Genomic DNA, 14387 nt, shown 5'->3' with positions numbered 1-14387 from the left:
GAAATTGTACCGAGAAGATTGTGCGATTTTTTGTTTATAATACACTGGTACTTCTATTGTTCAATCAGAATCGAGTATTTTGTAGAGTGTATTATAATTAATGTAACATGATAGATTGGCAAATTATCTTGTCATCACAGAAATACATCGTTAATTCTGCAACAATTTCCACTTAATACGGACTAACTGACAATAGTCAACGATAAATGAAAGTGTTACCTTTTCTATCACATATCTGACTTCATCTTCAGATGAGCAGATTGAGACCTTCTCGCTCAGCGAAAGAACTTACTAGCATTTAGTCTGAAAGACCATCAGACTCATCAACAGGAAATAGAAGTGCTTCGTTGCATATTTGGCTACTGACAGCCAAAGCTCTGTACTTCTATAGAGAATGTATTTGGATATTTTAGATTGTATTTCATCAAGAGACCATGAAGGACGTCTCTCCTTCATGGTCTCTTGATTTTATACAGAAATATAAGAATAAAATGCATTAATCTTAGTCTGACATCTTTATGTTTTTGGTTTTTTATGCCCTGTGCTGAATCACAGGCGATTTCGATTTTCTTCATTTTATCCCATAAAGAAAAACGGTCGAAATCGCCTGAAAAAAAATATATTCCAACGGCTTGTGTATTTGTTTTTCACTGCAGCCAGTCATGAACATAAAAGGGTACCGACTAGTTATTTTTGATTGACAAAAAAAACAAAATTTCAGCGCGTGCAGCTTGTAACTACCGAGTTAGCAGAATATCGAAAACCACAGTAATGGAAACATTACGCATGTTTGTTTTGACTGTCTCCGCCCCCTAACAACATGCAGTTGTTTGACATTCAACCTAACAACGATACATTCAAACATCCAAAACAAACACGCAAAAGTTTTAGGGTGGTTTGTGCATCACTCGCACAAAATGGTAAGCCTGTGTACACGCTGTGTCAGTCAAACAATTTTAATGTTTCGAAAACTGCTTGAACCCCAAAATTCACGCAATCATACAGGGTTTGATTTTGTTGAAACAAAACATGACTAAGCTCGAAATACAGCTTAGAAAACTGAAAAATCGGTTCGAATGCAATAGCAGTGCATGTTCTTTCAATCTGCCTAGTTTACGCTAGGTTTTTGCTTCCAAAAGTCTAGTTGTAGTACCAAACCCCTTGGGTGAGGGGGAGGTGTGTGTAATGGCGTACAATTGGCTTGCGTGTTGATACTTTTAAAGCTTGTAAAACCATTACTTTTTAAGAGAAAAGCAAAATAAGTTACGCCATAGACACCTTTTTTTGCTCTTTTAGATATGATTTGGTAGTTTTAGTCTTTCAAGCGCTTCAGGATGAGACTACGCGCAGTTAAACAAAGGTTTTTCTTCTCATGAGGTCCATTGACGAATCCATGACTACTGAGCCAAGTGTTTCACGACTTGTACTTTTGTCCATCATGACCCATCTTGTTCAATCGGGTCCTGTTCAATCATTAACTACACATCTTTGACTACTGAGCCAGACACGAGTGAAAATGCAAATTAGCAATCTCGTACCCAGAGTTCTTCGCCGCAGGCCAGAAGAAACGAAGGCTCTGAGTACGAGATTGGCAAATTAGTCAAAACATCGTCAAAACATATGTAAATTTGGCTTTCAAACATGCCTGATAAATTGGACATCACAAAATGCCAAAACTTAGTGTCCATGCTTGAAACTTAAGGCTAATTATAAAATAATTGTTATGAATGTCGCGTTCTGATTGGTTTGGAGAGCGTGCTTTATGAGAGCACATTGCACACGCGCGCACTTTCCGTTGCGTCATTCCTATCTATTATTGTAATTTGTATTTTATAAAAGAAATAAAAAACTTGCTTGCTGTGCTGTGTGCAGTCATAAAGCACGTGGGGGTTGGCAGAACACTCGAGAAGTGTCGAGAAGCACTCCACTACGCGTCGTGCTTCTCCTAACACTTCTCTCGTGTTCTGCCAACCCCCGCGTGCTTTATGACAGCACACAGCACGCGCGCGCGTTTTCTATTTCTTCATTCTTTCATATTGTTTCTTAATACAGTATCTTTGTCTGACAAAAGTATACTCTCGAACTTTTTAGTATACTTGGAGGAAACAAACGTTTATTTTCTCACTCAAACTCTTCAAAATTCTTAGAAAACGTGCTAAAATGTACGCATGCGCAAACGTTCTCTAGTGTCACTGAGCCAAGTGATTCACAACTTGTACTTTCTATCAATCATGACCCTTCTTGTTCCATCAGGTCCTGTTCAATCGCAGAATCACGGCTCAATGAACCGACACTCTTCGAATCATCGCTTCCCACGTGTTCAAACAGGTTTCTATGACTACTTATTTTGCCCTGAAAGCTTTTCTTCCTTATATGACTGTCCATGATCTTCACCGCACCATACACCTTGGCTCGGTAGCACGCATCTCGTACATGGAACATCGGTAAACAAGGACACATTGTCTCTAGTTCCTCCAAGAGGGCCATTGTAGGGGAGGGACGTTTACTTAGGGACTCTATTTTGCTCGCTTCAAGGTTCTTGAAGATGTCACTGACAACAAAATGGAACTGTTCTTTTGTGGCGTTGTCTAGTTCGAAGGACAGTTGTTTGCGAGTACTGAATGGAAAATGCCATACTGTCCTTGGGTCACTTTTGGGTTCACGACCTTTGAATAAAACAAAATATCAGTTAAAAGAAATAAACCCTATTTGAATGCGCGTCTGCCAGCCCTCCCGCCAAATTCTTGAGCATGCGCAGTATCGTGGTTTTTATACGACTAAGCTTCGGCCGTCTCAGCCAACATCAGGGTTAGAGTAACGGTTAAAGTGCTACTCTGACCAAAAATGGGGTATTCTTTGTATACCTTTGAAAATTAATAAAAATACTTGTTAATTAGTTATAAATATTTTCTTCTTTTTTGTTGTACGTCTCTTAGTGTGGCCGAATGAATAAACGTTCGACTACAAGTGGTTCCAGAACATTTTCGCTTTATTTTAGCGCAGTTTTTTGACCCGAAAACTACGTTACAACTTAAAAGCTCTATGGATTCTAGTCGTGGTAGTGAATGATGTTAAACTATATTTTGTAGTCAAAAATTGTTTTGGCTTACCTTGTATAAGTCTAATGACATCATGTCGATCAATAGCCGACAGTTTATCGATTAGTTTTGATACTCGCGTGTCAGGATCTCTTAATGTGATGTTTTCTAAAAGAGTCATGCAAGGCGAGTGATTTCTTTCCCAGAGACGAATGTGAATCATTTTGTAACTAAACTCGGAGGCAAGATTTCTCCAGTCGTTACAAATCACCATTGGACGGTCAAGGAGTGAACACACGTCGCGTGCTTTTCCGCTAATTTCTAGGAAATCCCTAAGGAGTTGAAAAGAGCCTTCTAAAATGAGAAAAATAAAAAAAGGGAATTAGTTAAATATTTCAATAGGAAGGAAGCAAGCAAGCAAGCAGGCAGGCTATAGATAAACTCTAGGATTCTTCCACTGCATTCTTTATTTACAACATACAACACTCAACTCAAATGTTGCTTTTTACGGAGGGAAGAAAACCGGAGATCCCGGAGAAAAACCTCGTGGCAAGGGAGAAAACAAGACATCAAACAAACTCAACTCAGTCACATATGATCCAGTCTGAGCAGGGACTCAAATCCGGACCACAGCGGTGAGAGGCGAGAAGTAAACCACTAGGTCACCCATGCCACCAGCAAGCAAGAAAGGAAGGAAGAAAGGAAGCAAGAAAAGAAGGATAGAAGGAGTAAAGGTATGGGAAGGACCGGGTTGAAGCAAGGAAGAAGTACAAAAAAAGAAAAAGAAATAAATAGAAGAAAAAAAAGAAGAAGGAAGGAATGAAGCAAGCAACTGGATGAAGTTAAGCAAGCAAGAAAGAAAGGAAGCAAGGAAAGAAGAACGATGAGGGAAGATGGAATAAAGGATGTCATAGAAATAAATTATCAAAATAGAATGAAGCGAAACGATAGGCGAGAAATAAGCTATAAAAAGGGTTGACAAGTACAGAGAGAAAACGAGACGAAGTCAACCAAAAATAAATTATAAACAAAAATGATAAAAATAAAAGCAAAATAAATAATATTTACCATCATCAGATGTCTCACTTCCAAAGCTGCTTTGTCTTGAACAGATTGCAACACTTTTCGTGTTTAAAATGCTAACTCTCTTTTGGTTTGTCTCGGGATGAGCGGGACAGTTCAAGTCACGTGACATCTCCTGAAGTCTTAATGACGTCAGACTATCGACAGATCGAGAGCGTCGTCGCGATGACAACAGACTGTTGTGGTAACTTTGTTCAGCTTGAAAAAATAATTACAATTTCATATCGTAGACAGTTTTCCTTATGTTATCACAGTGGGAAAAAACGTTTTGTTTAAATGTGATAATATATGTGATGTTCGCTTTTTTTCCAAATTGTTATCATTCGTTTGATAGCTGTTCACTTTTGAGCTCGGCAATGTCATGGAAACGCCTTGATTTACGTCCACAAAAACTGGGATGACGAAAGTTAGGGCCCGGATAAAAAGAAAAAACTAAAAAGCTTTTTCGCTGTTGTATCACAGCGTGGGACAATCACAACAGAGCTAGGGCTCCAAACTAAGTGAAAGCCCAAAGATTGAATTAGAATTTAGAAGTTGATTTTTGAGGAAGGAGGAAAACCGGAGAACCCGGAAAACCCTTGAAGCACAGGAGAGAACCAATACATTTTTAGAATTTATACTGTAATGTTCTTGACCAATCAGACCTTGCATAGCTCACAGATGGAGTTAAAGTTTTGCAATTTTTCTGAAGTGCCTATGAACTCCAACTCTATATTTTCAGTATTGATTCTACATCATTCAAATTATTTAAGATTTTACCATTCAACTATTCACTTCATGTAGAATCAATAATGAAAATGTTGACTAAAGGCTTTTAGGCACTTTATACTCTTTTCTGCTAACCTTGTTTTTGGGCAATCACCAAGTCCATACAAGCATATCTGTATTCTTGCTCGTCGATCTCGACGCTGAATTCAATCTGTTCGCCCTCTGCCTGTTCCTTCAGTTCTTCTGTCACCAACACTTTTTCTAGATCCTCTCGAAGCTGACCAGTTTTGTATCTTAGATCAAAGTACCATAAAGTTAGATTGTAACTATTCTTAGCGGAAATATGGACCAAATCTACTTGATGTTTGGCCCATTTCAAACTACGTGTCATCCTCTTGAGAATAAAATTCTTTGAGTTGTATCCATATATATTCATGTTTCTTCTCATGTACAACTGTTAAATAAAGAAATGATACTCTAGGGAATGACACATGGTCTTGAGAACAAGATTCTTTGAGTTGTATCTATATACATGTTTCTTCTCATGTACAACTGTTAAATAAAGAAATGATACTCTAGGGAACGACATGAAGTCTTGAGAATAAGATTCTTTGTTTGAGTTGTATCCATATACATTCATGTTTCTTCTCATGTACAACTGTTAAATAAAGGAATGATACTCTAGGGAATGACATGTGGTCTGAATTGGGTTAATAGAAGAACCGCGTCGCCACCATTCATTCATGTAAACAAAACAAAAACAAAAAATCCAAAACTCTTAAGCTTTTGCTAATGATACCATTTCAGAGATGACCATTGCCAAAGATTGTATAAATCTTCACTTGATTCACACAGGGTTCCGTGAAAACAGAACGAATTTTTTTATACAATTAAAGAGACGGCGGTTACGTGTAAACGGCCGGTACGGTGTAAACGCAGCCTTATTTATTTTGATTTTTTATCAGATGAGCTAGATAGCTGGACACACGGCTTGCTAGTTCAATATTTACCTTTTCCACAAGTCGTTCAAAGCATACAAGTCTGTTGCCCAAAGCATCATTTTGATCGACCCAGACGTCACGTAACGCACCATGACACCCGTCGGTAACACCACGCCCGTTACCATAGTAACTAATGCTTCGGGATCGTCTTTGTATCGGTTCAATAAGTAAGCACTGCCACCGAGCCAAGCTCCCGTCGTTGCTAGTCTCAAAATACACCGCAGAGCAAACTCTGAGTTCAAGGAATTACTAACGTTAAAATTACTTCACTTTTGGGTTCCCTGTGGTAACAAAAGAGTAAAAGGGACTAGAAAGAAATCCATTCTCTTTCCACTCTTTGTCCTTAAAATGTTTATTTTCCATTTTTCATACATTGGTTCACTGGTCAAACACGAAGCACTCAGTCGAGGTTGCAAGGTTCAAATTTGAATAATCCTTTGAAAGTACCTTGGCGCCTCGCTTGAGCGCTTTGTGTTTGACCAGTGAACCAATGTATGGAAAATAGTTAATTGGAAGCAAAGAGATGACGTCACACACGTGATTCGATGTCATTCATGCGTCGGTGTTCGTACGGAGCTAACCCTACATTTTTCCGCAACGGACGTATGCAGTGCAAATATGAGACTGAATACGATGAGAGTACGACCGATGGCCGACGCATTGTGCGAACACTTTATCCATGAAACAGAGCTAGAGTGAAAGTATTTAACCCGTGAAATAAAAATTATTAGTCAACGTGTAATAGTCAAATAGACACAAAAGAAAACAATGGAATTGGGGTCTACTAATGTGTATTAGTCTAATATCTATTGCACGGGTTTAATGACTTCACTCTATCTACATAATTTAAAGTAAATACTCGTAAATACGCGCATCCCATCTTGAACAGAAAAAAGTTTAATTTAATATGAGAATACCTTACCTCCTGGTTGTCTATCGCTGCCAGAGTAAGCAGATGGCTGATTCACTGAATGATAATGACTTGCTGAGTAAGATTCTAAGAAAAGAAGGATCATTAATGAAGATAATATCTCTTGCTATTACTATCAAGACGACCAACGACTAGTTTGGTGAAAAACAAATGATTACAAGTAAAGTCTTGGTGGACGTCATGTAATACAACAATGATATCAAATTTAAAATTTACTGTAATGGCCCTCTCCAGTTTGATTGACGTACACCAAAACTAAACTTATGAAAAACTCCTATGAAAAATTCTGGCCTTCGGCGAAGAACGAAGGCTCTAACATAAACCTTTTTTGACGCATGCGCAATTTTCCGGAAGTGAAATATAATCAGTGGAAATCATCCATTAAAACAGAGTTTTGTGTTTACTTCCGATCAAAATCAAAATTAGAATTGGGAACATGTTCTTTTATTTTTGGCAAGTCTTTTAACACATGCGCTCTTATACCGGAAGTCCAAGTTTTCATGGATGATGCCAGAGCCCTCGTCTTCACCGCAGGCCAGAAGGAACGCAGGCTCTGGGTACGAGGTAAGGCCTTTGTAAATGGTATTCTTCTCCTAAAATTTTTGAAAAAGTACCTATGTAATAAACTAGCGATCGGGAAGACCCTTTTTTCGAAATCTTAATTAATGTTTTCCGCAGACGTCATTTCCTGTCTCGTGCGAAAGACGAAAAGAAGAGGAAAGTGGACCGATTGGTAGTCCTGCTGACTCGCTCCTAGTCAGTCTCTCTGCCCTTCTTGCTTTCCTTGACCCGCTGGTATATTAGAGATACGAGAGACAGGATTCGCGCGCTCATGCGATTAGTGCAAGATATCAAGTCACGTCATGCAAAATATCCACTTTAATTTATCTAATGATTATTCTTAATAAAAATCAAATAGTCCTAAAAAGATTTGAATAAATTGTGTGTATTAGGGTGGGAGGTACTCATCCTAGTAGTAGCTTATGGAAGAAAGAAAAAATTGAAAATAATTTGAAATAAATTAACCCGCCTTAGAGGACGAGTAGTGCTGTTTAATATGTTAATGAACCACAAAACCAACCCACTTCCACACGAGACCAAAATAAAGCATTATGGAAAGCGAGACCGACCGTTAAAAACTATATGCAAGAGGAAAAATTGCTGGAAAAAGAAAAGCCTTGTTTCACTAATACGTAATGATAACAAAAACTTTGATGCTATTACTCGCGTCCGGTGTCATGTTGAAAACGAAATTTTTGCTTGCGTCCGAGGTAGCAAATATCAACGCGTGTTTGTGCGTGTACGTCAATGATTGAAACAGGACCAAATTTATAATTCTGATAATTTATAAGCTATGATTATTAAAGAAACATAATTTAGAATAGAAGTGATTATAATATCAACAAATATAGAGCTTGTTTACCAGTTCGGATAAAAGGTGCCGTAGTCACACGAGGTCACACATCATATTACGCCTGTGAACTTAATCTTTATCTATTTTATATACTTACCGTTAAAATTGTAGTCCGTATTATGTGTGTCCTCAGAGTGTACAATTGTAGTACCAAATACTTCTCTGCTGTTGATTGTTTCCTGTGTCGGCGTCAAACTCGCTCTTTGGTGTGAACATAAACGCCTCAGATAAAAATTCCTTTGGACTTGAAACCCAGTTAACTTCAAAACAAGGTCTTCTCTTTTTAAATGCTTAAGCATGGATATTAGCCAGTCTAAATTATCGATACCCAACTTATTCTGCATTTCGAGTTCTCGAAAAAAGTGCAGTGTTCCTTTCGTGTCTTCTCTTCTACAGTCAGGAATAAAATCCACGCATAAGAATCTCATTCCTTCCAGTTCGTCTAGTCTTACTTGGTGTGAAATTTCTAGTAGCATAAATCTGTAGTCTTCTATTGAACTCATTTTTCGCTTTTTCGAGTTTCCCTGCTGTTTTTTAGCCAATTCTACTAGAAGTCTACGTGAATAAAGAGAACAAGGCCACTACGAGCCAGTAAACAAAAAGCCTAATTATTTACGAGAAGCTTGGCCCAACCTGAATCAACGAAGGATGACCGAATTATTTGATCTTACTTTTACAAGCGTGACAGACGCTCAGAAACGGAATCAGATGACACGCTAGAATTTCAAATCAAATTCATGTGGAATTTGAAATTTACGACAGGGAAGTAAAATGTACAAGCACACCTCTTGAAGCGCTGTCAAAATTATGCAAATTTAAAAAAAATTGAATCCCAAAAATTCTCTCTAAGTAAAGATAAATATGAGAATATTTCTCTATGGTGATAAGGGGTCCTTTTTTATCATCTTTGTTAGTGTTGTTTTATAAGCTAGGGGGCCTTACGGTGTTTCCAGTCTATTGAATTACGTAAAGTGTTCTAATATCTCAGCGTGGGACAATCAAGGTTCCAACTCGATTCTGATTGGACAAGAGGAGTACAATTAAATCCCAAATTGTACTCTTTAGAGTCCTAAATAAGTTGCTCAATTTTGTTGAGTGTGTTATCAACAAAAAATCGCACAATCTTCTCATACAATTTGGAATTTATAGGTCCTCGTGATGTTTTGAAAGTTCAGATTGTGCAATTTCCTATGATAGCAAAATTGCAAATTTTTGTAAAAAAAAAAAAAAAAAAAATAGAGTGAAGGCATTTACTTTGCAAAATCACATCATGTGATGGCAGCCATGACGAAAGAAAACAATGGAATTAGGGTCTTCACCCTATAGAGGTTTTGCACCATCACGTGACGGCAGCCATGTTAGATGCCAGGAACAATATAATCATTTTACAGGAGAAAGAATTCAATTTCCAAGAGCAAAGGGATTTTATTGTTCTGCCATCTCACCACAGGCAGTCCAAGCTGTATTATTGGCAAGGGAAGGTGATGGTGAAAAACCTCTATTATCAATGTTACAAATTTGGCATTAAACTTCTTTTTCGGATACTGAAGATTACGTCTCCCATAATAAGAACCATGTAATGTAAGCGAATCAAAATGTACTACATTGTTTTCTTTGCGTGAGTATACTCTCCCATTTTGGAATTTTGTACACAACTCACCACCAGCCCCCCAGGAGCTATTTCTATTCTTGTGACTTCACTACGTAGCCACAAAGCTAGAAATTGTTTCACAGATGTATGGTGTGCACTCTAAAAAAACGTCTATTTTTTTAAAAAAGCTATCACCAGAAAGTAATGGAATATTCAAAAGTGGTGAACTTTGGTGGTTATCATTGGTAGGGTGACTAAAAATAATACCACAAAGATAATTCTATTAAGTATTTTACGCATTTATTGATTTTTCCAAATAAGAAACAACCTGGTTTGTTAAACACCACATTACACATATTATCATGGTTTAAAGCATGGTAAAGTCATGTCAACTTCCACGTCACTTTAACATACTTTAATTAACTGGTATACTTCGCCGGTACTGGAAAATTTCAAAAGCTTCTTGCTTGTTTAAGAGTAACTGATTTTTAAGAATGATCACTGTTTGCTAACACTTCTTACAAACCATTGATTGGTAGCTTAGGCTTCCATTTCCAGCCAAAGGCCAAGTTTGTGTCCTCCACTATTGAGGTTTTTGGTATCAATATGTGAAGAGAGTGTGGCCTTAATGCCATCACGCATTTTCTGTGTGTAGGCTAATCCTAGATGACTACTGTTATTCACCTTGGCCTGCGAATAGATAATAAATTTCTTCAATATTTTATCAAATTATGATAATTAATGAGGAAAAAGGCTGTCATATGTCAGATCAGGGACAAGGGTTGACCTGACAGAGGCAGCCATTCTAGTCAGACAAAAGCTTCTATCAAATATTCAGGGTCCGAAATTAACTTTTGAGCTAAGTAGTCCTTTGGACAACCATGTTGTCATTCTTAGGCGTCTAGAGATAAACTTAGGAGTCCCACTTGGACGCCATTTTGTAGAGCCTGAATGACAATGGTCAGCGGTTAGCTATAATGCAGAAGATGCAATCGAATTTGTCAGCAGTATTCAATGGCTTCTGACTAATGCATTATCTCGAATTTTTGAAAGTTTATCAGTTTACGGACCCCCTTTTTTTTTATAAAGAAAACACCTTGGCAAAAACGTAGGTCATCAGAAGGACAACCACATTCCAAATTTAGTCATCATTTGCAAATTTTAGTCATCCCTGACGACTGGACGACTGCTAATTACAGACCATGATATTGAAAATAAAATAAAAAACCTGGGGAAAAACACCTTGATGCTATATGTGCCTGCAATATGTGCCTGTAGCCTCTATGTCAGTTACTGTCCTTTCATAGATTGGATTCACTTTTCACTCTTAATTTCTGGTTTTGAATTTTTTTTTTCAAATCTAGAGTGAGCATATTTTTTAGCATTCCATATCCTAACAGAAGAGTTTGGTCAGCATGTCTGGCCAAATGTTGCCTAGTCAACACCACTAATTTACTGGACTTTAACCTGATGTCCAGATGGCTGGTAATGGTCATCAGATTTCTTAGCAATGCCCGAAGGAAGGAGAAAGGAAAGAAACTTGAAGCTACTTACCCTTATACATGAATCCTTATCAACATCATATTTACAACCAGCCTGGAAGGAGGTGTTGCTGCTACCAGTGTTCCAGTTCAGCTGCGCAGCAACTTCAAGATTCTTATTGATCTAAAAAGAATGGAGAAGGAAACATGAAAAAATGACGACTAACCACATTATTTTGTATTTAATTTATTTATTAGCTTTACAACCAGTACTTAGAGAAAAAAAAAAAAAAAAAAAACAGACAAACAACAAAAAATATAAATAAAAAGAACAGAAAACAAACAAGGAAAAATACGACTAACCACATTATTTTGTATTTTATTTATTTATTAGCTTAACACCAGTACTTAGAGAAAAATAAATAAAAAAACAGACAACCAACGAAAAATATAAATAAAAAGAACAGAAAACAAACAAGGAAAAATACAACTAACCACATTTTTAACAAAACAAAAAAAACAAACAAAAAAACTAGTTGAGGGAGAGGACAAGAGACCCATAGGTATCCATTGAAGCTGGCCGAAGTTTGGTCCACAAACTCAAGTCGCCCGGAGTCATGCTTCATGGATGTTTATCAAGCTTTACTGCTGCTTAATAAGTTATATTTGTGTTACATTATTGGCTGACATGTCCCTTAAGTAATAAACAGACTTAGATATCAGATGAATGAACCAAGTATTATGGCGGCCGAGCAATCACTTCCGAACTTCACTGTTATTTGTTCCATTATGAAGTTCCTCCAAATAAACATTTTACAAATACTAAAATACTAATACTAAATATACTAATAACGAACATTAAGGGAAAATAGTGATATCTATGAAACTTAATTCAATTTTCTCAGATGCATGCTTAGTTTCAGAATTGCGCTGCTATGCGTTGCCTCTCACCAATGTGACCATTGTCAAATGCGCTACTACTATACCCCTGTTGATTCTTAGGACTAAGCTAGCTATATGATTATTAATTACTGTGTGTTACAAACCTGGTGATAGATGGATCCCTAAACTTTGAAGAATCATTGTTCTAAACACAGCAAAACATAAATGAATAAAAATCTTCTGTACTTCAAACTTGTTAACCCACAACTACCTATACCTTGTGTACTCAGGGTTTATGCTGGATTCACAAGGAAAAGATTAAGGACTTTTCAGATTATTTAATTAAGGACGAGAATATGAATTTTCAAGGACATTCAAAACATTTGCCTTTAAAAGCTAAATGTATATTGCTTCGCTGCACGAATCCTGCATACTATTTAGTCAGCCATGCCTTTCCCTTTATTCTACATTCATTTTGAACTTGGGGCCTTATATTTTCTTCAGTTTGAAGTCATTGACTAATAGACAATAGGCATTCCATGCATCTTAGTGATCATGTTCCTAAAGATATACCGTAAAAATGTCTTTATGATATCTTGGAAAGAAAATAACCAATTTGAATATCCAATTACTTCATGTTCGTATTCAACCTATTTAACTCAGGGTTAGCCTCGAATCAGTGCTTTCAGTCATAAATACAACGTATAGAATGCACATTTCAACATTAGAAACCTTGAATTCCGAGACTCTTTAAACCAAACTTGTGAAAATTCTATGCAAATCAAAGCACTCTGAGCAACAGAGAACTTGAAAACTGGAATATAAGAGAGATGACTTACCACAGAGAGTGAATCTAATTCTGCAATCACTGTATCGATACCAATAAAGAACGTTGTTAGCTATCAGTTTGGACTTGGAGGTGTCATAAGCTGCTTGATATCGTAACCCCCCTCCGTACCTATGAAAGAAGAATAAAAATTTAATTAATACTATCTTTATTACATACTTTAAACAGACATTAAAGCTTAACAACGATAATTATACATAAATAGTGGCTGCTTTATGGTACTTTAACATCATACTGATCAAGTATGTGACAGTCAGCATAATGACCTAAGAGTCATTTGGCCATAATAAGTGCTGGACATTGTCCATTGACTGTCCATTACAACCGTAAGATTTTGTAGAATCTACGACAGCAACATCAACCGGAAGTGAAATAAGTTCTCTTTGGGGTTCTGTTCATTGGAGTTCGCATTCAAACCTTGTTATAAAGGTCCAAGTCTTCAAGGGAAGACAAACAAATTTGTGAAGTTATTTCCGCTTCTGTTGGTGTCGCTGTCATAGGATGTTGAAATCTTAAAGTGTACGCTGACACGAACCTTCCATCATTTAAAAATGTATATTTGTTAGTAATAATAATATATCGTACAGACCATTTGTTTCCAAAAGCTTTGTTCTTGAGATATTTGCGAAAAGTTAATCCGCAATTTGGTACGTCATTTTGTTGACACTTCTCTAGATTCAGTATAATCGTATCTAAATAATAAATGTAAGTCATTAAATTAACAACAAAAGACATATTTTAGTCAGCTTCATTTGATTAGCTACGTAGTACTCTTCCAATGTTGGAGAAATTGAAAGTGTACACCTGAAATTAAGATTCTACATTCAACATATTTCCATGTATTTGCACTAAATCTGGAGACTTGTAACAAAAGACGTCACAACTCGTGCTAAAATTTTTTGAATTGCTAGAGAAATACGTTTTTGGAACAAATGGTAACCGTGATATTCTTATTATGCCAATAACTACACATTCTTAACATTGGAATTTTTTCGTGTCATATAACTTTAAGTTCGACTATTTATTTTGAGCCCCGCACTACAGTGATAAATGTCGATGTTTGGGTCAGTATTAGGAAAAAGAAAGAAAGAATCTGAAGTAACTACACTAATACACGACACAATATGAAATAAAACACAATTTTATTGCCTAAGTTTAACTATGTAACCTCCAACTACTCCCAGATGCTTGACAGTAAGTCCAGCAAAATCAAAGTCTACATCAGCAGGACCATTGACGTTAAGTCTGACTTTATGCATCTTGATCTTGGCTGACTTTTTTCTCATCAGTCAAGGAAATCAATAAAATATGATCAAAATTTGTAACGCCAAAACCAATGATAATTCCCCTTCATGATCACAGGCCAAATAGCTTAGTCATATTTCATTTCTGGATAATGTACTGGTCCATC

General features: G+C 36.8%; 1 protein-coding gene and 1 long non-coding RNA gene across 3 annotated transcripts; both read right to left on the bottom strand.

The window, feature by feature from the left end:
• Positions 1-940: 940 nt before the first annotated feature.
• Positions 941-8874, bottom strand: LOC148910573 (uncharacterized). Of its 2 annotated transcripts, none has more exons than XM_089031204.1 (7): positions 8327-8874; positions 6753-6827; positions 5840-6062; positions 4965-5122; positions 4107-4319; positions 3111-3392; positions 941-2666 (listed from the first exon to the last, which is right to left on the bottom strand). In XM_089031204.1, exons 1-7 carry the CDS (start codon positions 8676-8678, stop codon positions 2230-2232), a joined length of 1740 nt encoding a protein of 579 aa, XP_088887330.1. In that variant the 5' UTR covers positions 8679-8874; the 3' UTR covers positions 941-2229. The 2 variants fall into 2 exon arrangements, with proteins under 2 accessions (XP_088887330.1, XP_088887329.1); XM_089031203.1 differs by having other exon boundaries at positions 8273-8873.
• Positions 8875-10044: 1170 nt separating this feature from the next.
• On the bottom strand, positions 10045-12331 carry LOC148910572 (uncharacterized). Its single transcript, XR_016119926.1, has 3 exons — positions 12294-12331; positions 11321-11431; positions 10045-10456 (listed from the first exon to the last, which is right to left on the bottom strand). It is a non-coding gene; the product is annotated as an uncharacterized LOC148910572 (long non-coding RNA).
• Positions 12332-14387: the final 2056 nt, after the last annotated feature.

Source organism: Actinia tenebrosa, unplaced genomic scaffold (assembly GCF_029948245.1).
Source record: "Actinia tenebrosa isolate PJP-AT-01 unplaced genomic scaffold, QUT_ActTen_1.0 PGA_scaffold16__25_contigs__length_10494907, whole genome shotgun sequence".
Taxonomy (NCBI): Eukaryota; Metazoa; Cnidaria; class Anthozoa; order Actiniaria; family Actiniidae; genus Actinia; species Actinia tenebrosa.
Note: the sequence above shows the minus strand (reverse complement) of the source record. Positions and strands in the feature narration are given on the sequence as shown.

Coding starts and splice junctions, on each gene's coding strand:
- LOC148910573 (XM_089031203.1), bottom strand. CDS start 8,678: ATGAGTTCAATAGAAGACTACAGATTTATGCTACTAGAAATTTCACAC. Junction 6,063..6,752: donor CAGCGATAGACAACCAGGAG/GTAAGGTATTCT, acceptor CCTTGAACTCAG/AGTTTGCTCTGCGGTGTATT. Junction 4,320..4,964: donor GGTGATTGCCCAAAAACAAG/GTTAGCAGAAAA, acceptor TATTTTTTCAAG/CTGAACAAAGTTACCACAAC.